The 26,729-nt window shown below is 40.1% G+C and overlaps 1 protein-coding gene across 1 annotated transcript in view; it reads left to right on the forward strand.

Moving 5' to 3' along the window:
- Window positions 1-26,729, forward strand: part of LOC117405959 (FRAS1-related extracellular matrix protein 2-like) — a 96,716-nt gene that overhangs the window by 55,166 nt on the left and 14,821 nt on the right. The window contains exons 7-15 of the mRNA XM_059031252.1: window positions 13,542-13,691; window positions 16,189-16,398; window positions 21,941-22,138; window positions 22,428-22,592; window positions 23,068-23,250; window positions 24,075-24,205; window positions 24,761-24,919; window positions 25,265-25,568; window positions 26,147-26,278. Coding sequence (XP_058887235.1) covers window positions 13,542-13,691; window positions 16,189-16,398; window positions 21,941-22,138; window positions 22,428-22,592; window positions 23,068-23,250; window positions 24,075-24,205; window positions 24,761-24,919; window positions 25,265-25,568; window positions 26,147-26,278 — 1,632 coding nt within the window. The remainder of the gene's footprint in view (window positions 1-13,541; window positions 13,692-16,188; window positions 16,399-21,940; window positions 22,139-22,427; window positions 22,593-23,067; window positions 23,251-24,074; window positions 24,206-24,760; window positions 24,920-25,264; window positions 25,569-26,146; window positions 26,279-26,729) is intronic.

Here is a 26,729-nt window from a genome sequence, read left to right on the forward strand (position 1 = left end):
AATCCATAAAATGATTCAAACAAAAGTTGTTTTTTGGCCTACAAATGTAATAAATACTCAGAAGCCATAGCAAATATATTTTTATTTGATCTAATTACAACATTGCACAATACAATCACTGCAACTAGCTCAGAGACATTTTAACATGCTTGCAGCTTTGTTACCACTGAACCCAGCACCTGACTACTTCACAATGCTGAACCCTCAACAACACAGAAATAAATATGTATGCAGAAGCTTTTATTTATGAGTATTAACTTGTAGAGTTCTGGACTCCAGGAGAGTTTTCCCCGTATTAAGTCGTGCTGGACTGTCAGGATCAGTCGGTGAAATAACGAGACACAGTTTCGGCAATTGAGTTTATTCACCGGAATGAAGGCTATACAGAGCTCTTTTCTAGTTACTGTCTTCTGAGTACTTACCATAGCGAGTATACATACAGGCATAACTAAAGTGTAACTAGCAACATAGTTGAAGGTTTCAAACAGATTTAGTAATCTGTAGTAAAGAGTGCGTTACTCCATTAGAAGTAGTTATCCTCTATATTATTTCTTCTTTTGTGATCTTTTCACTTCTGAGACAAGCTACAAGGGGCAGAACTCCCAAGGGGAGTGGGATAAGCAAAATAGAAATACATTTCAGAGCAAGGTATAGCAGCTCATTACAAACTCCAACCCCAAAATATTTCTAACAGTAGAACAATCACCTTAATCCTAATGCTAATCCCTAATCCTAAAAGAAAATGCACTGTTCGTAAACAGTGGTTGTATAAATGTCAAGCCGGATTCTGCCATGAGGGTTCAGCACCGACAAATGCTTCAAGCATCTGAATGCAGTAATATGTGTGCATAGTGTGATTTTTCATTGGAAATAGTTAGTGGTTCAAACAAGAACTTGGACTGTTTGAGCTACCTGAGGACTACATTGAAAATCAGTGGAATCAATCAATCAAAATTGCCCAAAATGTACCAAAAATTGGATTTGGATTAAAACCTAGGAGGGGACTATGAAAAGAATGGGGATTAATACTGGTGTAAACAGTCTGAAATTACTTTTTTGGTCTCAATTGTTAGGGGCTAAGACTAGAATGGGGAATTAGACAAGGGCACTTGTAGTATTTTGCAAAAGATGTATGCAACGTTCACACCAAAACATAAAAAACAAACAAACAAAAACATTTAAAACAATGATAAAATGTTTTTTTCTTGAATCTAACCCAGCTGTATCAATATGATGGCACTGTGAGATTGGAATAGCACAGAAAATTCAAATATAAAAGTGACAATCAACCTGCCGTTTCAAACTGCAGTTGTGGATGCAGTCCATTAAGATATAAATTACATTTTAGAACATGTATAAATACATTTTAAAATCTAGTACACAGTTACGAAACTGTGTGATCACAAATAGAGCACCAGACATTATTAAATACATAATTTATTCATATTTTATTTAAAGTGGTGACTAGTTGACCTATTCAACTATTTTTACCTCAACTATTCTACTCTGTCAAATTAGTAGTATCACATATATCATGTCGCACTTCTTTCAGATAAAATATTATATCAACTGCTTAAACTGTACATGCCATTCAAATTGCATACTTGACATGCACTGTGTTTCAGTAGGTTATGTAGGTCAGGTTTTTACACAACGTTCCATTCTCTTCCTACAATAAATCTGTAAAGTGTATTTATATATAATATGGGGGGAAAATATGTTCAACCTTGAAAATCCATTGCAAGCTGAAAAAGACAGGCTTGAAAGAAACATTCATGGTTTTATATGATTGAAAAGAAAGGCTTGAAAAGAAAGAAAATATCCCCAGGCTCTTTTATGAAGTTTTTAATCCCAGGGTCTGTAACTGTTAGAGCATGTGGAAGTAAAACTAATATACACAAAGAGAAACATTGGCAGGTAAAATAATGCAAACATGTATGTATATGTACTGTATTGTTGGCTGTCTATTATAACTCAGTAGAATTTTAAAGCTACATGCAATAGTTTGAAAGTAAAACTATATATATATATATTAGCTCAAAGAGCCAGCTTATTTATTTTTATTTTTTTATTATTTATTATTTATTATTTTTGTTACTTGTTTCAGACCAATGAAAAGAACAGTGGCATTAATTGAAACAACCATTTTAATTCAGTGTACTAGTATTCGATTTTATTAACTAAAAAAATGATTGCTTTATCATTTAAGTTATATTTTAGGACATTTTTACAACATTGAAAAATAAAAAATAAAATATTTGGTTTAGTTATTCCTATTTATGGACAGTTCCAAAAGCAATGGATTGAAAGATATTTGATAATAAAGTGTAATGTGGCCTCTTAAGAGAAATCCCCCAGTAAAAATAACACTGAATTGCAGAATTGTTGCTTCCATGTCATTCTTTAGAGAGCAGCACACAGCGATGTTATGCAGGGTTCCTTCCCTTCACATTATTAGAGTCATTGTATTACCGTACCTATAACAGCAGGAAAGAACATTAAGTGGATCTGTTCCATGTCACTTCCTTTACTGTTGGTTTAGTGATGCCAACTTGGACATCATCAAAGGCTAGAAAAGGGGGTGGAATAAAATATATACCAGAATACAGTAGAAGTGTATACATATAATTCAAACAGGGATGTCGTTAAACTGTGAACGTCACGGTCAACAGTAAATTCCCATCATACCTCAGGGGGATTTGGTGTAGACAGGAGAGCTCAGCCAGTGGTTATTTTTTACAGCACCTGTTACTGCCACTGAGCAGTCTGTCGACTTCCTGCGTTGGGCTTAGCTGGTATGTGGGCAGCTGTGCCGTAAGCATTCTCTCAGGGAAAGCCTGACAAAGCTACAAACAGAGCAGCAGAGTTGACATGTAGGAAACTAGTGCCCTCTACTGAACAGGAGACTGGTCCTTCATCTATAATAAGTACAGAAGACATTTCTTCTTTTACTAAATGCAGCTGAGAAGGAATTTAGGATTTTGTATTTTTGTGGCCTTATAGATGCAGAACATGCCCATTAAAGTTGGTAAAAAGAAGAAATGATTAATTCTGGTGGATATCCTTCTAGCGTTTGGCATTTTCCACTGTATTTTGAAGATAATTTATTAATACTTAGTATTGGCAGTATCCTTTTATATTTATTTTTACACAAGAAAATAATTTCATAGTCTAGCCTATGCAGTCTACTTGATCGGAAAAAAGATAGTAATCTTACCCATTTTAAGGACTTATAGTATGTACTTTCATGGCAAAAATCATCACAGCTCTAAAGACATGCCAGAAGGCACACATCCAGGGTTAAAACATATGGCATTTACCTTCAGTGCTTCTAACTAATAAATATCTCATGTCCTTAACATATGATTATGCCGTTATAACTCTGGCTCTTTGGAGATTAGTATCAGAGAATCTGGAAATGTTGTTGACATGAATTGTTCAAAACCCTGTCATTTAAATTTCACTCAAACGTTATTTCACTTACAGAGAGCAGATGCTCTAAAAACACTTTAAATAAACAGCAGGCTGACTTTGGAGTGATTTGTAACATTGGGCTGTTCTGCTGCATTCCTAAAGGTAAAGGTTTTCTAAAACACCTTCAAACCCAAGCAATCTCAACTGACAGAAGAGGTACAGTCTGGCTGTGTTTACGAGTATTAGCACAACAAATACAATACAGGCGACAAGAACAAACATGCACAGGTTGGGAAATAGACACTGTATAATTTCTTGAAAGGTGTTTATTTAGCCTGTTTCTCAGTTATGTTGACTTATCTGTTTTTCCACTGCCTTATGTAATGAAGTTTGCTGTAGTTGAATTAGTATATAAATACACATCAGTATGCTCCAGAATAGAAGGCAGCTTGTTTCTCTCTGAACCCGAGGTAAAGCCTTCTTCAGTGTTTCAGCTAGTGATGACTTCAGCTCTCTGAACTTAGAGAATTAAGGACACTAATTTACCTACACAGCTCTAGTTAATGGATTTAGAATGTACTGGAAATTGTTCCAGCAGTTCCATTAAAGGGCACCATTTTTATAAGGAGTTACTGCCGGGAAGGCTGTCATGGTAATTGTGCTTAAAGCAAAGGACAATTAATGGGTGCACAAATTCTGTTCTCTGTTCGAATCAAGCCAAGAACTAAAGGAGTGTTTGCTGTTACAATACTGTTTGTGCATAAAGACACAATGTTTTTATTTCAAAAGTGCAGTTATTAAATACCCTAATTTCAATAATGTTTGGTATTCAACTTGCCAAATAGCATGTGTGGTCTTGGCATCCATCTTACTCTAATACTGTAATATAATTCTGCAATATTATATTTACTATAAACGAGCTGTTTGAAGGAAACTCCATTGCAAAGAGATAGAGACAACCGAAGAATGTAAAAAAGTTCTGCTGTGAACAGTTTACCTGTGAGTGTAAACATTTGAATGTTTAACAATACCTTTTTTTATTATTATGACGGACACCAATGGTTTGTGAAGTGTTTGTTAGCTGGGTTTTTACAAAAACTGCCTAAAGCCAAGAGAGAGAAATCTAGAGTCATGTGGGAAACTCGGATTTCATTTTTCTCAATCTGCGCCGAGGGTGAGCTTTATTGGCAAGGATCAGCCACTGAGCCACTGCTGTGTTTCTTGTTATCAAATCCAGGTGAGCGTAATGCAGACTGCACTGTGTTCACCAAGAGCAAGTGCCTGGAAACCAGAGGTAGTTGTATCACACAGCTGGAATCAGGTATCCATATAAATCATCAATTGGCTTCTTTATGGAATACATAATGTGAAGATGCCTTACCTGTTTTAAATCATACAAACCACATTTCTATAATTTATCACTTGCTGTTTGAGCTTAGATTATTATTTACTGTGCTTACTAACTTTTCCAGCATATATGTAACTATTCAACCAAATCTAAAAGCTGAGTTTCTGATTTGACAGTGTTTGAAATGAACTACCTCACAGTTGCCACATTTATGCGGGGGGCAGAATTACCCCTAGAGGCCTTCCTTCTGAAATAATTTTAGGTATGACTGAAAAGGACATTTTTGTTGGAAAAGTTAGTAAGCATGGTCAATCAGTCAAACTAATAAGAAATGAAATACTTGGCATGTAGATCCAGATTTAATGTGTAGTGGTCAATGAACCTTATATTTATTTCTTAGCAGACGCCCTTATCCAGGGCAACTTACAATTGTTACAAGATATCACATTATTTTTACATACAATTACATTACTTTTTTACACATTATTTTTACATAAAATTACCCATTTATACAGTTGGGTTTTTAATGGAGTAATCTAAGCAAAGTACCTTGCTGAAGGGTACAGCAGCAGTGTCCCCCACCTAGGACTGAACCCACAACCCTCCGGTCAAGAGACCAGAGCCCTAACCACTACTCCACACTGCTGCCTTTATAAAATATTTGATATTTTAATTTAAGTAGGTTGTTTATAACATATCAGCTATTTTGGTGTTTCCAGTCAAATGCATCACCGATCTGCTATTCTGATTTACTTCTTGAGCTATGTAAACGATCTGCAATGTATAATCTTTTACTGCTGCAAACAGTAACAGGGCATGTCTGTTTGGCTATTCCAATCCCAGAGTGACGTCAGGGCAAGCAGTGTTTCACAATAACAGCATACAGCTAGTTGTTAAGTTGCAATGAAAGAGATATGCAGTTCCTGTTTTTACTTAACATTAACCAAAACTTACCACTGCAGAAGTATTTTGTAGGATGTTTTGTTTTAGTTATTGTTGCATTCCTGTGGCTTGTTACAGTGTAGTTGATTAAAGAATATGAAAATTAGAAGCCGGCAATATGTTTGAAATGAGTAGGCAGTGGGCCAAATGGTAGGTTTGAAATCCTCTTAAACCCGTCAAGGAAATGTGCTAACAACTTTGTACAAAGCAAAGTAAAATGACAAGTTTCCTGCCGTAGTTAATGTTCTGAGACCAAAAGGAGTGTAAACTTTTTGAAGCACATGTGTAGGTCTAACAGTATAACTTTGCAATTTCTGCAGTGTTGAATGCATAGTTCTCACAGTGAGTTTGTTCTGCAGCTGTGAGTTTTTCAATATTGCAGGGATGCCCATTGTGTTTTATAAGAGCTCAAGGTCTAACAAATAGTATTGAAGAGGTCTCTGTGGCCACTGACCCTGCTGTTGTGTTAAACGGGCTGGGTCGGAAGCTGGTGCAGTTTGTTATCTGTCTAATGGATTGCGGCCCTTTTGAGGGCTTTGTTTTAAATAAATCTAATCTGATAGCGTTTCACTGTGTGGTGAGGCCAGGCTCCTACTACCAGCCAGGTGTTTGCTTTCTTGAAATCGGCCGATTATTTTCTGCTTCCTTTTTAACTTGTCTGCAGCAGTCAGCAAACACAGATTTTTACTGTATAGTCCAGACACACAGCTTCTGGCATTTTGTCTTGTGATATTGCATATGATTGTCTAATGTCACTGCAATTACGATAAGCAAGAAAAGCATATTTATATAGGCTTATACATATAAGCTTTGCTGTTCATTTTTTTTTTTTTTTTGCTGTTAGATAAAATACTTGTCTTATCTTGTTAGTGAACAAAAAGTCTAACATTGTCACGGAACCGTGTTTAGTTTCCCATTGTAGGAACAGATTTTCTGACAGCTAAACTTCGGTATTTCTCATTAATTGAATTTTTGAAAACTGCATCATTATCTGTCTTATAAAGTCTTATCAAACATGGGTCTTTTAAATTATCCATAAGCTGCCTTGAGTTATTCCAGACTAGCTGTCCTATCCTGTGGTTTTTCAGTTTGACTGTTTCCTCAATTACATTTATGCTATGTGACCTTTGTATTTGAGCCCTGTGGCAGTGCGCCCTGCCCCTGTGTGCATTTGTGTGTTAAGTGTTGTATGTTACGTGTTGTGTGTAAATGTCGGTGTATAGTCATTGGTACACGGGATATAAACGGGTCTGTGTTTCACGTGTGATTTAAAAGGTAGATTTGTATTTAGGCACGAGGAGGGCACAAATCACTTCACGTGCTGGTTAAATGTAATATGTGAGCACGGGGGTTGCACAGAATTAATTCACGTGCTGGGATTCAAGTGAATAATTAATTAGTAATTGAATCCCAGCACAATAGTATATATAGACGCACATTTCTTGCAGTCGGGGTTGGGTGTTCGAGAGTGGAGAACGGGAGAGAGAGAATAGGAGAAAGAAAAGCGAAATAAAAACGTAAAGTGTTTGTTCTCACCGTGTTTGTTTGTCTCCGTGCACCGTTTGTTTAGTGTTAGTTCGTTTTGTCTGTCTATTTATTTTGGCTTAAAGTGCCGTGTCCCGTGTTTTTGTCTGTTCAAACCTTTTATTTTCTGTTCTGTTTATTAAATGCTGAGCGCGATCACGCGCTCAGCTTAACCAAAATCCAAGTCTCTGTGTGTTACTTCCTGGCTCTGGTCTGACACCACCCACTCCGGCCGTCTTTGTGACAAGCCCATAGCCTGTATTTCTGTTTCCAAGGATTCAAATAATAATAATAATAATAATAATAATAATAATAATAATAATAATAATAGTGGATTGTAGTTTTTTAATTGTGCTGGTTATTGTTTTATCAAGATATTTTGATCTTAAAACCTTTATCAGTTATAAAATAATAAACAACAGGGTTACATTATTAGAAAGAATGGAACAGGTTTATATGAATGTACAGATTTTCGTTTCTTAGGTGTTATCAGGGATACAGATTTGGGGTCTTTTTAAAGGTGGCGAAAAGAAGATGTATTTTGCTGGTAGCCAGTCTTATTATTTCATACACAAGCCACATTTAATTAATACTGAAACTACTAGGATTAAACCATTGACATATACAGCACAATATACATACATACCGGTAAGTCCTGAAGGTTTCTGTACAGATCTGAGATTTGAAATGCAATCTCCCAGTGGAGGCCTGCACATCATAAAATTTGACCTTTGTCTGCTATTAATACTGTTGAACACTTTTATTCCTCATGGAGACGTATGTTTCCGTTGCTTCTAATTTTATAAATTACATTCAGTGAAACCACCAGTTGGAGCTTAACAGTAAGAACACTGAAGAAAGCTAAAGAAGTCGACAGGGCTCCTAATCGACTCTCAGACTGAATCATGTTGACAGGTTCAAGTACTGTATTTGGGGCTGGATTCCTGTTTATGTTATAAAGGATATAATGACATGTTTTCATGAGGTTTACAGAATATCTGGGTCAATGTATTTGTAGAGCGCTACATGGTGTGTGTCACAAAGTAGAACAGATTTGTCACAATTACTTCTTAATGTTACTTAAATAAAGTAAATAAATAAATACATTTAGTGTGAGGTGCTGTATCTGTTGTCACATTCAGCATTCTATCATTGTGTACAGGTGCCGCAACACACACAATAATAAACTTATCTAGCCTTATCATGGTTTCCCCATGGGGATACGCAATCCTCAAAAAATAAACAAAGTTTAAAATGGGTGACCCTCATTGCAGGGACATTTAAAAGGATTCCAGACACTTAGCAATCTCACAAAGAAGCAGCATTTCCTTACTTCACAGATTACTGTAGGTAAAGTTCTCAATTGTTAGGAGTGTGGTTGTAGAGGAACACTGAAATGTTCTTTGTATGTTGAGTAAATATACTATATATTGAAGTGAATCTGATATTATTTTCACTTATCAGTATTTAGAACATTCCTGGATTAAGCAATAAAAAGAAGGTGTTAGAAGGTTCCGGAAAGGTAGTAGAGCACAGTTAGCAATAACTTTGGTCATATTGTGATGTCATCTTTAGCTTATAGTGTATGTGACAGAGTTTTCATGAAATTCCTGAGGCTATCCACTGAGAGGGTACACAAAGAGTACACAGGAGTTCAAGGAGAGTGAAAACTGCAATCCAGTAGATGTAAAGTCACTGTATGCCTGTAGAACACATCCAGGAAAGAGAATCAGGAAGAGGCTTTTGAAGAAGAGCACTGTCTAAATACTTTGAGAGTAAAAGGTACAGAAACATATTTTGCTTTGTATTTTGAAACAAGCTAATAAATGGGTATTTCGTTCATTTTAATTTGAAGTCTTGTCATGACATTTATATGTTGTAGTATAAATAAAAATGTATCACCTTAGATGTCAAATGAAACCCGGATAAAAACGCTCACTGTTTTATATGTCCAGATCTATATTTATTTGGATTTATTTATAGTCTTGCTCTTTTTATCCCTTGAAACCCCCCTGATCCCTCCTTATTAGTCAATACAGACCTCCAATATCTCCACCCCCCTCCCTCCTGGTTGGAGAGGCTTGGGGTGGAGTGACCATGACCGTCTTCTCATTTAGTGCCTGTCACTCCCACTCCTGCTCAGCCACGGTTCAGCATTCCCTGAGCTGACAGGCTCCAGCATGGCTCACCTCACAACCAGCAAGCACAGCCTGTCTGCTTAAAATTATGGGAGGGGGGTCAACACCTCAGCTATTGTTGAAACCTCCAGGTGAAACAGACTTGGGTAGTAAGGCCTAGTTTAAGGCTTCCGTGAGGTAAAAAGGTTTGTACTACTGTCCCACCATAGCCGTATTGCAAAGTCAACTTTGACAAGACTAATATTAAAATGTGGATTCAATTTAAATCAAGAGAAACAGTACAAATGATACAGTAACACATTGGTTTTGTGGAACAATATTTGTCACTTGTAGAGTTCAGCGTTTTCCTCCATTTTGTGTATTGCACTTGTATTTTAAGACTTAACTCTTTGTTAAAGTACTTTACTAATAATCTCTAACTGTACTTTATACCTATTTTATACCACTTGTATTTATTGTTGTTGTGTCATGTGACAATCTGCTATCTGCAAGTATGTTCTATTGCTTAGCATACTGTTTGATATTTAAAACAAACTGAAAAACGTTGACATTCACAAAATACCAAATATTTTAATATGGAAGTAAACTTTTATAGGAAGGGACGAGCTCCATATTAGCTACTCCGTACTCTGCACTGATGGGTACAACTTATTTTGAAAGCCCTAACGTTATAATTCATCAAACATATAATAAAGTTGCAGAATTAATAAGCTTGTAGTTTGGATAAACCCTCCCGTTAGATTTGATGCTTACTGTAAATCAGAAATGGAGGGATATCAATTATATGCAAAAGAAAACGGTAATGGAATTTCTTTGACCGAATTTTGGAGACATGCAGAAGAACTATATCCCAATTTAGCAAGAAAGATTTGTCAGCTGTTATGCTCTGGATGCTGAAAGTGATGAAGTGTTTCTTCATAAGGACACATTTTCACAGAGAAATGTCAATCCATGAAAGAAGACTGGGTTAACCAACTGACAATGCTTAAGTTTAATAGCAAAATATAATGCACAACAACTGAGAATAGATTTTTGTTGTCTTTCATGCAAACATAAGTAACACTTACGGGCTTCTTATGAACAGCCTTTTTTAAATCATTTTCAAAGAACAAAACAAAACCAATGAAAACAAAACAAAGAAAAAATAAACAAACACAGCTTACATATGTTACAGAATCTATCAAATGCCCAGATTCCAATAAATTGTTATAATCTATACTGTTCAGGGATCGGTGCCAGAAACGGGAAATCCATTAAAAAAAAAAAAAAAAATCTTCTCTTCTGTTGATGAAATATATATTCGTGCCCGGTCAGATCTAGATAACAAGAAAATGTAATACATTTTTTACAAAATGATTTGCGTAAAAGTGTACTGGTAAATTAAAACCTATAAATAATGTATTTAGACTTATGAGCTCTCTGAAATAATATTGAAAAAAACATCCTTTTAAAATCCTGTTATACGTATTCACAGAGATACATATTTTGTAGTATTGGGATGACCAATTCAAATGGTTAAAGTAATGTAATGGGGTGATTGTTTAATGATTTATCATTACGTGGCTTACTGTGGAGGCTATAGCGACATCTTGTGGCTGTAGGACTAAATTACAGGTTAAAAGACAAGGCCCTATTTATAGCACTGGGTGCTGGTAGGTGTTGGCACTAACTGAAGACAGGCAGGCTGCTGACAGCTCAATTACCCGGCTTCCTGCAGCTGTTTGCAGGGTGTGCCAGGCCTCACCGTGGGCTCCAAAGGGTCACTTTCATAGACTGTGACCAGGCAAAGCAGGAGGTCAGGTAACTTCTGGGTGGTTATAGTGTTAGTCTGTCAACAGTGTCTGTAAGGAGAAGGACATTAACGCCTTCCTTCTTATCCACATCTTGAAATCACCAGGTACCTTACAAATTATATTGTAAACCACAGAATAATTAAGGCATTAGCAGCAGCTCTGCTGAAAAGAGCAGCAGGCTGTAGGTTTCCTCTCAAAATTACAATGGTAAAACCATTGCATTGACACTGTAGTGTCACTGCGTTGCCGTGGATGATGATTTGGTTGCAGTGAGTTACTGGATTTCACTTGTTTCACATCTAGCTTTGAAGTGAGATATACACTGCTGTGCAAAAATCTTAGACATGTTGCATTTTTCTACTCTGATGCATTATGAGCATTAACAATTTACTCAACGCCTCCACTAGTGTTTTCTACTATTATAACAACCTTGACTTGCATAAAGAAGGAAAAACATTGAGTGAAATAGCTCGCATCACTTAATTTTCAAGGTGTGGTATCCAAAGCATAATCAACAAGATGAGCAATACTTGAAGATAGTATCCTTAAGGAATAGAAAGAATTGACAACAGAACTGGCAGAAGGCACAGGTGTCGTTGTCCATTCATCAACAGTCCAAAGCACCTTTGACCATTGTTCCATAGTCCAATTTCTGTGTTCTTGTGCATATTTTAGCCTTTTAGTCTTGTTCCCCTTTCTTAACAGATATTAATACTGCAATACATCCTTTAAGTCCTGATTTCAAGAGTGACCTTCATACTGTTGATTTGATGGACAGTGACACCTGTGCCTTCTGCCAGTTCTGTTGTCCATGCAACGCTTGTCTTCTTTCTATTCCTTAAGGATATTATCTTCAAGTATTGCTCATCCTTGTTAGACATCTTTTTGGGTCTTCCAGTCCTGGGTTTGTCAATTACAGATGATGTTTCTCTGTACTTGTTGATTATGCTTCGGATACCACACCTTGAAAATCGAGTGTTGCGAGCTATTTCACTCAATGTTTTTCATTCTTTATGCAAGTCAAGGTTGTTATAATAGTAGAAAACACTAGTGGAGGCTTTGAGTAAATTGTTGATGCTCATAATGCATCAGAGTAGAAAAATGCAACATATCTAAGACTTTTGCACAACAGTGTATGTCCAAATTACACAATCACTATCCCTTTGTGTAGCTGGGAATTTTTTCAGGCAACGGCAAAAATCAAGAATTGCGCTGCTGATACTGCTGCTACTGCTGGTGCTCTACCTGCTCATTTGATGCATTTCAGAAGATTGACCATACATTTAAACAGTTTAAATAATGCTTAGGTAAAACTGTATTATTTTGTGTTATTTTTCAAAGCAATGTCATATAAAAAGACATGATTTTATATGACATGATTTTCAAAGCCTCCAAACAGTAAAGAGAAAAATACCTGTTAAAGTTACAAAACTAGAAATAAACATAGCAGGTATTTGATTTCAGGCAGGTTTTTTTATTTAAAAAAAAGTGTATTCTCGTTTTGTAACTTGAAAGGGTGTTTTGAGTACAAAGCTTTGAAAATCAGTCCCATTTTGTTAAAAGTTTGTCCCCTGGGCTTTAAATACCAGGGGGTCAGTCCTGTCCTCTTGTTGTGTTCTGTCTTCACCTAGCCTTGTTGCGATGCAGTGAGCAATGTCAGGAATTTAGCAGCTTGTATACACGGCACAGCTTGCTCAAGGTTTATCACATCATTTACAATTAAATCCTAACCACTGAATCAGCCTGGGTTCAAACTGCTGGCCTATGCATCAATAAAGGGTGTAGCCTGCAAATACAAAGACACCACAAAGTAATACATGCTGTTTTGGGGTGGTGTGAAAAATGTGGGGTCCAAAAGAAAATCCACACAAGCGGGTATCATATAAATAGGGGTGTGTAGCCCCCCTTCTGTCCTCTTCTTGTGTTCTGTCTTCACCCTAGGGGGGCATGTCTGACCAGTTCTGTGTTATAAGTGAGACCATGTAGTTTAAACCTTGTTAAATAAATGGCTGTGTGGTCCAGTGGTTAAAGAAAAGGGCTTGTAACCAGGAGGTCCCTGGTTCAAATCCCACCTCAGCCACTGACTCATTGTGTGACCCTGAGCAAGTCACTTAACCTCCTTGTGCTCCGTCTTTTGGGTGAGATGAAATTGTAAGTGACTCTGCAGCTGATGCATAGTTCACACACCCTAGTCCCTGTAAGTCGCCTTAGATAAAGGCGTCTGCTAAATAAACAAATAATAATAATATAATTAGATGATTGATTACGGTTTTTGTAGAGTTTATACACACAAGGAAATGTGTGGCACATAGATAAATGACTTTTTAAGTGTAGCATACCTATGTTTTCGGGACCTTTCAGTCTTTTTTTTTCTTCTTCCAGTACCTGTTTTCTACTTTGGACATACTGAATACCATGTTGATGAGAGTGATGGCTACGTGGAAGTCCGTGTGTGGAGGACTGGGACAGACCTCTCCAGGACGGCTACTGTCACAGTGCGATCCCGGAAAACTGATCCAGTGTCTGCAGAAGGTGAGCCCAGGACTCAAGACTGGCTTTCATCATAAAACCACAGCCTGAAATCTATAATGAATAATGACTGTAGGCAAATACTTTAATAAAACAATGTGTATAGAAGCACATACAAAAAGACAAGTGCAAGATCATTAAAAAATTCTGTATTTCAGTGGGATATAAAATATCAGTACTGCACCGAGCCTTGTCATTTCTACCCTATGTCAAGAATAAGTGTTATTACTAATATATATGAAACAGCAAAAGACCCTAAAACACTATGAAATTTGAATGTCCAGTGAGAGACTGAGAGAGCCCTCCAGTTAACACATAATAAGTACTGAGTCAGAACCCTTTATGTTAATACTTTATTGGTGTATTACCAAAGATACACAGTTATTTCACTTCTAGTAATGCTTCCATTGGCTGTACCCCTAAGCTGTTCAAACTTTCAGCCTCATCTCCATTCAGCCTGTTCAGTCCATCATGGTGAATTTGAATCCTTTTACCCAGGGGTAAGGGATTCCACTCTAGTTCTGTTGTAGATTTATTTCCCACAAGTTTAGATATGTTGTATCCTCACAATACAATTTTTAGTAGTTATAGATCCAAATTCTGAAACAACTTTAAAGGATAAATTGTCCAAGAGAAAAACAACAATTGTAGCAGTAAAAAAGAAAGAGAACTCAGTTCAATGATTGTTCTGACTGGTGTCTTTTTAGGTTATACTGTTAACGTTATTTTTTGCTTTAAAATGTGGTCTATCGTCATAGTCAGCAATTATAGCTGAATGAAAATAGTAGCAGAGATGTTGCTAAACATTAATATTACCCAATTTGCTGTATTTTAGTGCTCGTTCTGGAAGGTTTGGGAAGTACAGGGATTAACATCTGTTGTTTTCTATTTTGTGGAAATAACCCTAATCCTGCTTTACGGAAACTGTGGGAGAGAGAATTGTTTAAATGTTTTCTCTTAAAAGGAAAACGGTCCAGCACTAGGCATTGGGAAACTCCAATACCAAACAATTTCATAAAGGATATGGCGGTTGTATTGTTTTCAGAGTTGTGAAAGAAAGTTAGAAGAAATGATAAGTTGCTGATTAGGGGAGATATGAAAAAGGACCTGAAGCTTTTTAAGGAAACATTTATATAGTAAAGTTTAACAGCACATTCAAGAGATTAAAAGTAATTTCATCCAGAGCGTTCTAAATCACAGTGAAATGTGTTAACAATGGACCCCATTGGAAACAATGTGTCTGGGGGCATATGTTTTATCCTTCTACCTTTAGGTGCTAGGGGGGTAAATCAGTGAGATGATGACAGAGATGTATAGATCAGGAATGCAAACATTTTCTATTATTCGCATTTTAAATGTGCCCAGAGGCTATGCTTTCGAGTGCAGTGTGTGCTGGTTGGTTCCGGTTGTTTGAAGGACTGCGGGTTCCCAGGAATGTGAACGTGCCTCACTGCTGTGGTCTGCAGGGATTAGGAAAGTGGCAGATCCCATACAAAAGGTACCACTTGGTACTGCAAGCAGCAATACTACAGTACTAATTATTACTAAGAACAGTTGAAACATTTTATAAAGTAGTATGATACTTCTAAGTACATAATCCATAACTATAAAACACTCAATTGTAGCATAAGTAGTAGAGCATAAAGAACCTTATAATGTTATGTTTCGGCTAGAAGTCTTTCTCATGTCTTCAATGGTAAAAAATGTCACGGGGTAGGTTGAAAAGAATGTGTCCTAAAACTCAGTGTTACTAAAAACTTCTAAGTACTACTGCTTGCTGTTTCTTAACAGCCTGCAATAGTATAGTATTTATAATCAGTAGGTAAATAGTACACCAATAGCCATTTAGTAATATCAATACCATATAAGTAGTAATTAGCATAACAGCATTCTATTTACCATATAAGTAGTAATTGGCATAACAGCATTCTATTTTTTTCCCCCAACAATCCAGAGGCATCTAATAATGCCTCTGTTCCACAACAACCTTTGGAATTTGGATCTGACACTAAATCCACACTCTCAAAGCACACCTGAATTAATGAGCATGAATAGTGAATGAAAATGCAGATTTCTGACGGGTTATCAAAACCTTTTAACTTCTGGAGAGTTTTCCTAAATTCAGAATCAACGATGACAAATCGTTTTCATTTCTTAAGGGTTATACTTACAGTCAAAATCAAAGCTCATAAGGTTAGACATTACTGTAAAGAACCACATCTCCATGTTAAACCCTCTTCCATATAACTGGATTACCAATGACTTCTCTTCAATTACTATAACAAAACAGCACCCCATGTGAAAGTGGCAATATATGGTTTTAAAAAGAGCCCATACATGACGGTTAAGCTCTATAAATAGCAAAGACATGGCAAGGTCACATTGTCAGACATTGGTACATTGGGACTGCCAAATGACAAGGGCTCTTATCTTGAACACTGGAAAGGTTAAATGTTTGTCTGAAATTATTACAAATTACTGTATTTTCTTTTGTTTTTAGCTGGTATAGATTATGTGGGTATCAGCCGTAACTTGGACTTTGCCCCTGGAGTGAACATGCAGACTTTCCGTGTGATTATTCTGGATGACTTGGGCCAGCCAGTCCTGGAGGGACCAGAGCATTTTGAACTTGTTCTGCGGATGCCCATGAACGGCATTGTGGGAGAGCCAGGGAAAGTCACAGTGATCATCAATGACTCTGTCTCAGACTGTAAGTGGATCACCTTGTATGCATTTTTCTACTAAAGTGGAACTCCTGATGTAAAACTTACTTGAAAAAGGTTGACAGATGTTTTTATTAGTGTCTTGTTCAAGGGAATTATACTCTCAGAAAAACTAAATTAGGTTAGAACTATTTCAATTATTGGTACATGAACCACACCTTCAAGTGTGTTCTGGATGCAAAGGGTGATGGAGTTCCTGTGTCTTATATAAAAAATATGCAGTATATATAATACATTGGGAAAACCCTTAGGAGCTGACAGTTCTTCTGTATGGCACATATAGTCTTATAATTCTCAGATATTCACAGAAACAGCAATAACCACAACTTCTTCATGACAAAGTAATGGGGCTTATTCCTATAAGGTCCACTTTGCACTGGGTCCACCTGTCGAAGGCTAAGCCAAATGAAGTAAATACGTTTTAAATCTTGATTTAAAAATTATGAAGTTTTATAGGCAGCTCCAGTGTCTATTTAAAGAAACCTTTTTGAGAAGTGGCTAATGTAGGAACAATTTTACAAGTTTATTGTCTGACTATTTATATACATATGCCAGCTAATAGTTATGGTGAGCATTTTTTTTTACTTCAGTGTTATTTTGTCAAAACTCCTTGTGGCGGAGTGTCCCGCCCCTATTTATTATTATTTGTATTTTTGTTTGCGGCGCGGGTAAAAGCGCCGCGTCTTTTATTATTATTTAAAAACCCCGTGAGGATGCATGGCTGATCAGCTACTGATTACTTAAATAGCTGACAGTCATGCATCCTTACCAAACGCGTGCAGACTCTGGCCGGGGGATAATAAGATAATTACCAATTAGTTAATCCCTCGGCCAGAGTATATAAACCTGCAGCTCTCTGCACTTGATGTTGGGGTGTTGGAGTAGAGAGTACGGGGAGCGGAGAGAGGAGAGAAGGAATAACGAATAACATTTAAAAACAATTGCTAATACGTGCTGGATTATCCAGCACGGCACTTACTTGTTTGTTTATTTATTCGTTTGGCCCTCGTGCCCTTTTGTTTGTATTTTGTTTAAATCTGTTGTTTGTTTATTATTAAATACGCCGAGTGCTTTTGCACTCGGTTTCACCCGCCCATCCACTGTTTTGGAGTCAGTTACTTCCTGGTCCGTGACGTCATCCACCACACCACTGCGAGCCAGACTGTCACACTCCTTTACTGTAAAGATCTAAGCCACACTGTTTCTCCACAGATTAAGCATATCCAGTACCAGTTTACTTGTTTGTAGTGTTGGCAGATTTATACAATGCAAGAATGGACCACTATTGTTTCAACAGAAAATTATCTGATCTCAAACTGTATCTATTTTTGTCTTTTCCTACTTTAGTATTCCATACTAGACACAGGGACTGTGGTATCCCATGTTTTAGGTTATAATGTTATTAATATCAGTCTTAATATACAAAACTGCGAATATATAATATATTCAAAAACTGTCACATATGGTGTCCTGCGTGGGACAAAACAAACGCCTCCAATAGCCGGACCAGGAAAGAAAAGCTCGTTTTTTTGTTCGTTTTTTTTTTCAAAGTGTTTTTGTGTGTTTTTGGGAAAAAAAAAATATGGGAAGAAGCGGACGGAGGAAGCAGCAGCTACAGCAGCGTGGGGCCGGTCGCAGGTCCCACTGTAGCTCAACCATGCTGGACGTCTGCCCCACCTGCTTGAAAGGTGAGGAGTGGTGCTTCGCTGTTGGGGAGGAGGGTCACATAGCACCCGACCAACCCCCTCCATGGCAGGAGAAAGAGGAGCCAGAGCGTCCAGTGAGGGAGGACCTGCATCCTCCAAAGAGGACGAATGCACTCTCCTCTGAGGGAGTCTGGGACTGGCTGGTGGAGCCGGGGAGGGATTATGAGGAAGCCCTCCCTGCAGTGATCAACCTCCTGTGGGCAAGAGATGGGGAGCGCTGGGAGGCCTGGGAACAGCAACACCACCCAGCTTCCCTCCCAGACATCGCAGCCATGGTGTTCAACTACCTGGCTGCGGATATGGGAGAGACCCTGCTGCTGCCATCTCCAGCACAAAAGGGAGAGGAGCCATCGCTACCGTCTCCACCAGCAGAGGGAGAGGAGCCATCGCTGCCGTCTCCAGCGCCAGAGGGAGAGGAGCCATCGCTGCCGTCTCCAGCGCCAGAGGGAGAGGAGCCATCGCTGCCGTCTCCAGCGCCAGAGGGAGAGGAGCCATCGCTGCCGTCTCCAGCGCCAGAGGGAGAGGAGCCATCGCTGCCGTCTCCAGCGCCAGAGGGAGAGGAGCCATCGCTGCCGTCTCCAGCATCAGAGGGAGAGGAGCCATCGCTACCGTCTCCATCATCAGAGGGAGAGGAGCCATCGCTGCCATCTCCAGCATCAGAGGGAGAGGAGCCATCGCTACCGTCTCCAGCATCAGAGGGAGAGGAGCCATCGCTACCGTCTCCACCAGCAGAGGGAGAATGCCTGCTGGTTTCGCCTCCACAGCCTGGGGAGGAGCCCGAACGTCCTACGCCCGAGTGGGAGGAGCCCGAACGTCCTACGCCCGAGTGGGAGGAGCCCGAACGTCCTACGCCCGAGTGGGAGGAGCCCGAACGTCCTACGCCCGAGTGGGAGGAGCCCGAACGTCCTACGCCCGAGTGGGAGGAGCCCGAACGTCCTACGCCCAAGAGGGGGGAGTCGGTGCGTCCACAGCCCAAGAGGGAGGAGTCGGCGCGTCCACAGCCCAAAGAGGGGGGAGTCGGTGCGTCCATAGCCCAAGAGGTGGAAGTCTGCGCTTCCACAGCCTTAGGACCCAAGCTGCAGTCCCAAGAGCCAGAAGGGGAGGAGTTACAGGCTCAACCCCCTGAATTTTTCTGGGGGGGAGAAGGGCAGGATGCTGGTGTTCCCCAGCAGCCTCTATTTATGCTGCTGAAGGGAGCACGGCACACACCAGCCCAGCCGCCACAGCAGAGGGAGCCAGCACCGCCACAGCCTCCCTCTGAGTGGCCAGCATCCGCCCCATCGCCTCTGCCTCCACCACCACCAGGAGCAGAGCAGCAGGAGCTGCCTCTGTCTCCACCACCACCAGGAGCAGAGCAGCAGGAGCTGCTTCTGTCTCCACCATCACCAGGAGCAGAGCAGCAAGAGCTGCCTCTGCCTCCGCCACCTCCACCAGCAGAGGGTGAATGCCTGCTGGTTCCACATCCACCGTCGTGGGAGGACTGCTTGCCCCTCCCACCTCCACCAGCAGAGGGTGAATGCCTGCTGGTTCCGCCTCCACCGTCGTGGGAGGACTGCTTGCCCCTCCCACCTCCACCAGCAGAGGGTGAATGCCTGCTGGTTCTGCCTCAACCGTCGTGGGAGGACTGCTTGCCCCTCCCACCTCCACCAGCAGAGGGTGAATACCTGCTGGTTCCGCCTCAGCCGCCGTGGGAGGACTGCTTGCCACTCCCAGCTCCACCAGCAGAGGGTAAATACCTGCTGGTTCCGTCTCAGCCGCTGTGGGAGGACTGCTTTCCCCTCCCACCATCGCCATTGCCTGGGGATGGCTGTTCTGCATCGCCTGGGGCTGCCTTTTGTTCTCCACAGGACACAGGGTACGAGGGAGAAGTGGAGCTCCCGCTGCCGCCTCCATGGCCAGGGGCTCCCCTCCCGAGTTCGCCTTCCGGGGGTCCGCTGCTGCTGCCGTCGCCTTCCGAGGGTCCGCTGCTGCTGCCGTCGCCTTCCGAGGGTCCGCTGCTGCTGCCGTCGCCTTCCGAGGGTCCGCTGCTGCTGCCGTCGCCTTCCGAGGGTCCGCTGCTGCTGCCGTCGCCTGGGGTCGTCGAGGGTCCGGCTTCGCCTAGGGTCACCGGGGATCCTGCTTCGCCTGGGGTCGTCGAGGGTCCGGCTGTGCCTGGGGTCGCCAGGGATCCTGCTTCGCCTGGGGTCGTCGAGGGTCCGGCTTCACCTGGGGTCGCCAGGGATCCTGCTTCGCCTGGGGTCGCTACACGATGGCCGGAGCTCCATGAAAGGGAGCTGCCAGAAATGAAGAAAGGGGGGGAGGTCAGGAGACCAGCTCCCCCAGCCGCACTTTCGCGGCTGGAGATCATGTGGTCGGAGCCCCACGGAGGGGAACTGCCGGCCATGAAGAAGGGGGGAGAGGTCAGGAGACCAGCTCCCCCAGCCGCACTTTCGCGGCAGGATAGAGTGTGGCGGGAGCCCCGGAAGAGGGAGCTGCCGGCCACGAAGAATGGGGGGGTGCCAGAGATTCCACCATGGCCACCCCCCAGAAGTAACTTGCTTCCCCCTCTTCCGGGACTTTAAGACTGAGGGGGGAGGTGGCCGTTGGGGCCATGTGTGCTGCGCACAAGGGGGGGCATGTGTGGCGGAGTGTCCCGCCCCTATTTATTATTATTTGTATTTTTGTTTGCGGCGCGGGTAAAAGCGCCGCGTCTTTTATTATTATTTAAAAACCCCGTGAGGATGCATGGCTGATCAGCTACTGATTACTTAAATAGCTGACAGTCATGCATCCTTACCAAACGCGTGCAGACTCTGGCCGGGGGATAATAAGATAATTACCAACTAGTTAATCCCTCGGCCAGAGTATATAAACCTGCAGCTCTCTGCACTTGATGTTGGGGTGTTGGAGTAGAGAGTACGGGGAGCGGAGAGAGGAGAGAAGGAATAACGAATAACATTTAAAAACAATTGCTAATACGTGCTGGATTATCCAGCACGGCACTTACTTGTTTGTTTATTTATTCGTTTGGCCCTCGTGCCCTTTTGTTTGTATTTTGTTTAAATCTGTTGTTTGTTTATTATTAAATACGCCGAGTGCTTTTGCACTCGGTTTCACCCGCCCATCCACTGTTTTGGAGTCAGTTACTTCCTGGTCCGTGACGTCATCCACCACACCACTGCGAGCCAGACTGTCACACTCCTTTACTGTAAAGATCTAAGCCACACTGTTTCTCCACAGATTAAGCATATCCAGTACCAGTTTACTTGTTTGTAGTGTTGGCAGATTTATACAATGCAAGAATGGACCACTATTGTTTCAACAGAAAATTATCTAATCTCAAACTGTATCTATTTTTGTCTTTTCCTACTTTAGTATTCCATACTAGACACAGGGACTGTGGTATCCCATGTTTTAGGTTATAATGTTATTAATATCAGTCTTAATATACAAAACTGTGAATATATAATATATTCAAAAAATGCCAAGCAACTGCTAGCCTTAACTGATGTTATTTTCACCCATAGTCCTGCCTACTCTGTGGACATTAGGCCAATGCACTCTTTCAAAAAACACGCTGGCTAATTTTCAAACACATCTTCAGCTCCCTGCCCCTGTAAATGGGTAAACGGGGGGGTGGGCATCCCTGTTAATGAGATGTTGCAAGTCAATGCTATGATTTATTTATTCAAACTGAAGACTGTAAATGTGTATCCGTTTTGAAAGCAGAATACACAGTATTAAATAAATATGAGTCACACAAGGCACTAGGGAGGTTGATAGACCTGTGTGTATAAACCACATGCACCTGGCTAATATTGTTTTTCCATTTCGCCTCCACAAGTGCCAAAGGTTCAATTTAAAGAGCCAATGTACATGGGGAACGAGGAGGACGGACAGATTACTGCCATAGTGTATCGAAGTGGAGATATCAACTACAAATCAACAGTCCGGTGTTATACTCGACAAGGGACTGCACAGGTCATGATGGACTTTGATGAACGACCAAACACAGATGATACTATCATTTCCTTCCTGCCTGGTAAATAGAGATTAAACACTGCTTTAAATTCTGCTTAATAGTGTTGTTTTAAAAATTGTAATATAGTTTTACATACAATTGTAGTATGTAAAAATTGTAATATAAACAGGGCTAGATGGATCCCTCCAAGACTGATTCTCCACTTGTAAATATGCATATCAGTCTGAGGGTGCTATGATTTAATCTATTATGGCAATATTAATTTGAGTTCATCAGAGAAAAAACTATAAAACATTTAAAAAGGAAGATTATGGACCGACTTGTCGTAACCTTCTGTCTTTATTTCCAGGGGAGATTGAGAAGCCATGCATTTTGACACTGGCAGATGATACTATCCATGAAGAAGATGAAGAGCTGAGGCTGGTCCTAGGTAGCCCCAAGAGCGAGTCGCCATTCGGAGCCTCTATTGGCGAACAGAAGGAGACACTGATCAAAATCAAAGACAACGCAGACAGTAAGAGACACTGCAGTGTAAATCGATATGCACAGTCGATGTTGTTTTAATTTTTACTAGCTTGTATTAAATTTAGGTGTATGTCTCTGCCATAGCTGTACTTTATACATTTTTATGGAAGTGTCATAATTCTAATTTAATTCAGGCATGGGATTTTTAATGTCCTCGTTGTATAATACTGTGAGGCAAAGCTAGGATTGGTCAAGCTGTTCTTTAAAGAACAACTTAAGACGGTAATAAAGAACTCAATAATTTAATACATTTTTGTCTTTAAAATTATGTGTGAAACTGTTTTCTTCAAAATCTGAGTTTTGAGTTAAAACGTTGTAAATTTGCAGGATGTGTGTGGTTTTTGTACAATATACAGAAATAGAAGCGCTAGAAATGCAGTGTCAAGTAATCACAAATTTATTTATAATGGTAAACTAACATTTCTCTTTCACCCTTTCTAAAATCTTCCTGCTCTTGATTACAGAGGCCATCATTAAGTTTGGGGAGACAAAGTTCAGCGTCAGCGAACCCAAGGAAGCTGGGCAGATCACCGTTGTTAAAATTCCAGTCCTTCGTCTGGGAGACACTTCAAAGGTGTCCATTGTCAGGGTCCACACAAAGGACGGCTCTGCCACCTCTGGAGAGGACTACCACCCTGTGTCTGAAGGTAGGCAAGGAGAAGCTTTATAGTGGGGATTCGTAGCAGGCTTATACAAGTTTTCACCTTAACAATTTATTCAACTTCTATGACGTAATGATTAAAACTCAGAGACAAGTGAAAATGGTATGAAAGCTAATGACCTTGAAACCCATTACAACATTTGTACTTTGGCCCAACATTATATATTATATGGACATATAGCACAGATACATAGAAATGTATGTAGCCTTCACAGTTTCAAACAGTTCACAGTGCCTTAGAGGTGCCTAATGCAAAGCTGTATATCTCAAAGCAATTAAGCAAAAATTGAAATAGTGTTTCATAGCTAAATATTAATCGGTGTACAGTTATCCTTGTAGAGTAGCGAAATCATTTTTTTTATGAGATATGAGATTACATTTTTATTATCTACTGTGGGAGCTTATACAGTAGAAGATGTCTTTATTATATATATATATAAAAACTGTTATGACAAGGTTATGTAAAAAAAAAAGAAGAAGAAGAAGAAGAAGAAGAAAAAATAATATTTAGGACCTTTATAAAAATAGGGTCTGCTAGCATGTAGAAAACCAACTGGATGTGAAATATTCAGAAAACAAACAGTAATTTATAATTAGTAGAAATATTCCATGGGTTGCTGGGTTTTTTTCTGTAGTTCTTTGTTTTACATATGTAAGTTAAAGTAGCTCTTTTCTATAAATGTTATATGTTTAACAATGTGGCTTTGAGGGGGAAGGAAGCTTGTGTGCCTGCAGCTGAAACTACCTTTAGGGACCTGGCAGCTTTAAGAGTTAAACCTAAGTTAATACATTTTGCCTTTCCTTTCTTAGAAATTGAATTCAAGGAAGGAGAAACTCAGCACATTGTGGAGGTTGAGGTTTTGTACGACGGGGTGAGAGAGATGAGAGAGGCCTTCACCATACATCTGAAACCTGACGAGAACATGGTAGCAGAGACCCAGGTATGCTAACAGGCAAAACCAAGTCACACAGTTAACCGTTTTCAAGGGCTTTACCATTTTCTACTGTTCCTTAGCACAAATCTAGGTCATGGTGAGCTGTATACAGTGCACATGAATTTGTCTAATTTGAAGAAACTTTTCAAGTACATTTGTTAAAAGAAGTGATTCCACAAGTGATGGTGGTGGCCTACTCCCTGATTGTTTTAGCTGTCGAAAGCTATATCTTGTTAGCTTGTTGTTTTATATTATGCTTGGCCATTTGTTTAAGATGCATTGTGAATGTAGGTCATGGCGACCTGCTTCTTCATGTTACCAACACCTGTAATGTTTTTTGTATATCCTTAACTAGTTGTTACAGACATACTGTACAGTGTTGCTCAATGCAGAAAGATACATGTGTCTTTTTACTTAATGACTTTGCTTTTGAACGGTAATACATGATTTTAGCAAGAATTACCAGCTACATTAGTGAATCCAAAAAAAAAACGTAGTATTGATGTTTTTCTGAAACATTTATACTCGTTTTAAAAATCAAATTTGAACATTATTTTGCAGATGAACAAAGCAATCATTTACATTGAAGAGACTAACAGCATGGCTGATGTGACTTTCCCATCCGTGCCACATGTTGTGTCTCTGTTGTTGTATGACGATACTGTCAGGACTAGAGAGAACCCGAACGCACCTGCTGGTTATCCCGTTGTCTGTGTCACAGTAAGTACTCCCCTGAAAGTTCAAGTGCAAGCTCAAGGAATGAGCAGCAGGTTTGCCCAGGTACTGGGATCACTGTGTCTTGCTCTGACCGCTCTACAGTACCACTGTACTGCGGCAGTGAAAGAAAAATCAAGATTCTGTCAAGTTTATACTATACCAGAATTTAATACATACATACATACATACATACATACATACATACATACATACATACATACATACATACATACATACATACATACATACATACATACATAAAAAAGCAGGCAGCACATTTTTGCATTTTTCAATTTCTTCCCCATTACATTTTCATTTGTTTTTTTTGTATTTCTCCCACCTACCCAGGCTTGCAATCCTAAATACTCTGACTACGACAAGACAGGTTCCCTCTGTTCCAGCGAGCACATCAACAACACTCTCACACGGTACCGCTGGCTGGTGAGCGCCCCCACTGGCCCTGATGGAGTGACCAGCCCCATGCGCGAGGTGGACTTCGACACATTCTTCACCTCTTCCAAGCTCATCACCCTGGACTCCATCTACTTCCAGGCAGGCTCCCGGGTGCAGTGTGCCGCCAGAGCCGTCAACTCCAACGGGGACGAGGGCTTGGAGCTGATGAGCCCCATCGTCTCAGCCAGCGTGGAGGACGGTAATGCTTGCTTAATGTTCTTTAAACCAAAGCCGAACAAGTCCATTAGTACAGTTGATTCTGGGTGGGTATTATACTGTATATGCAAACCGAGAAGACATTCTTGTGCCAAAAGAGACAGATTCAACTATTCATAAAAAACATATTTTAAATGCATATTAAATAAAAAGAACACAGTACAGTTAATGCCGTTATCTGCTGAATTTTTGTCAGTTGCATGTTGATTTTGACGTGATAAAGCATATGGCAAAATCTTCTGAAATCTGCTATTTTGATTGATTTCACGATTTATAGTAGTTTTTATATAATCTCATTACTCCCAACGTGGGTGTCGTCACTCCATAAAACAAATTCTAAATACATGCCAGAGAAGTGTATAAATATTATGGTTGCCCAAATCCCCCCCAGTATCAACATCTAACAGATGGTGCTGTGGAGTGTATGAGGCCTGCTAAAACACAGCAGCTGTTTTTCTATGCTTTATGATATTACATTTCGCTGGTGAGAAAATCATGCAGCAAAGGCTGTACAAATACAATGGTTTCTGCTGTATCACGGTGTACCCTGTTTCTTCTCAGGTATGTGCCAGCCCCGCATTGTCGGGGCGGTGGGAGCCGAGCCCTTTTCTGCAAAGCTGCGCTACACTGGACCTGAAGACCCAGACCACCCCAACCTTATCAAAGTTACTGTCACAATGCCACACATCGATGGTGAGCAAGCATTAGCACTAACATTAGTGTAACTTACACTGGGTTGCTTTTAGATTAAATTAATTTAAAAAAAAGCATGCTGAATATAAGAAAATATAAAATGCACCTTTTTCTGAGAAAATATAAAATGCACCATATCTATTGTGTTTGATAGTACTAGGAAATGACAGTTTCAGTCATGTATTTTCACCTGTAGAACTGCCTAGATAGGGTCAGGTAGACCTCATATTCTAGTACTGCGTATTGACTAGTACTGGAGAATGCATAGCTGTCCTGCAACATGGATGACTTCTGTCATAGTTCTGTATGTGGTTTTCTTAAGGATACCTGCATGTTGCAGTCCTGGATAACACATTAAACAAAATCAGCTTAGTTCCAAAATTCCCACTTTTAAACTGAAACAAATTATTGAACAGTTTGAATCTCTGGTGCATGTTTCCATAGCAGACAG

Source organism: Acipenser ruthenus, chromosome 9, assembly GCF_902713425.1.
Source record: "Acipenser ruthenus chromosome 9, fAciRut3.2 maternal haplotype, whole genome shotgun sequence".
NCBI lineage: Eukaryota > Metazoa > Chordata > Actinopteri > Acipenseriformes > Acipenseridae > Acipenser > Acipenser ruthenus.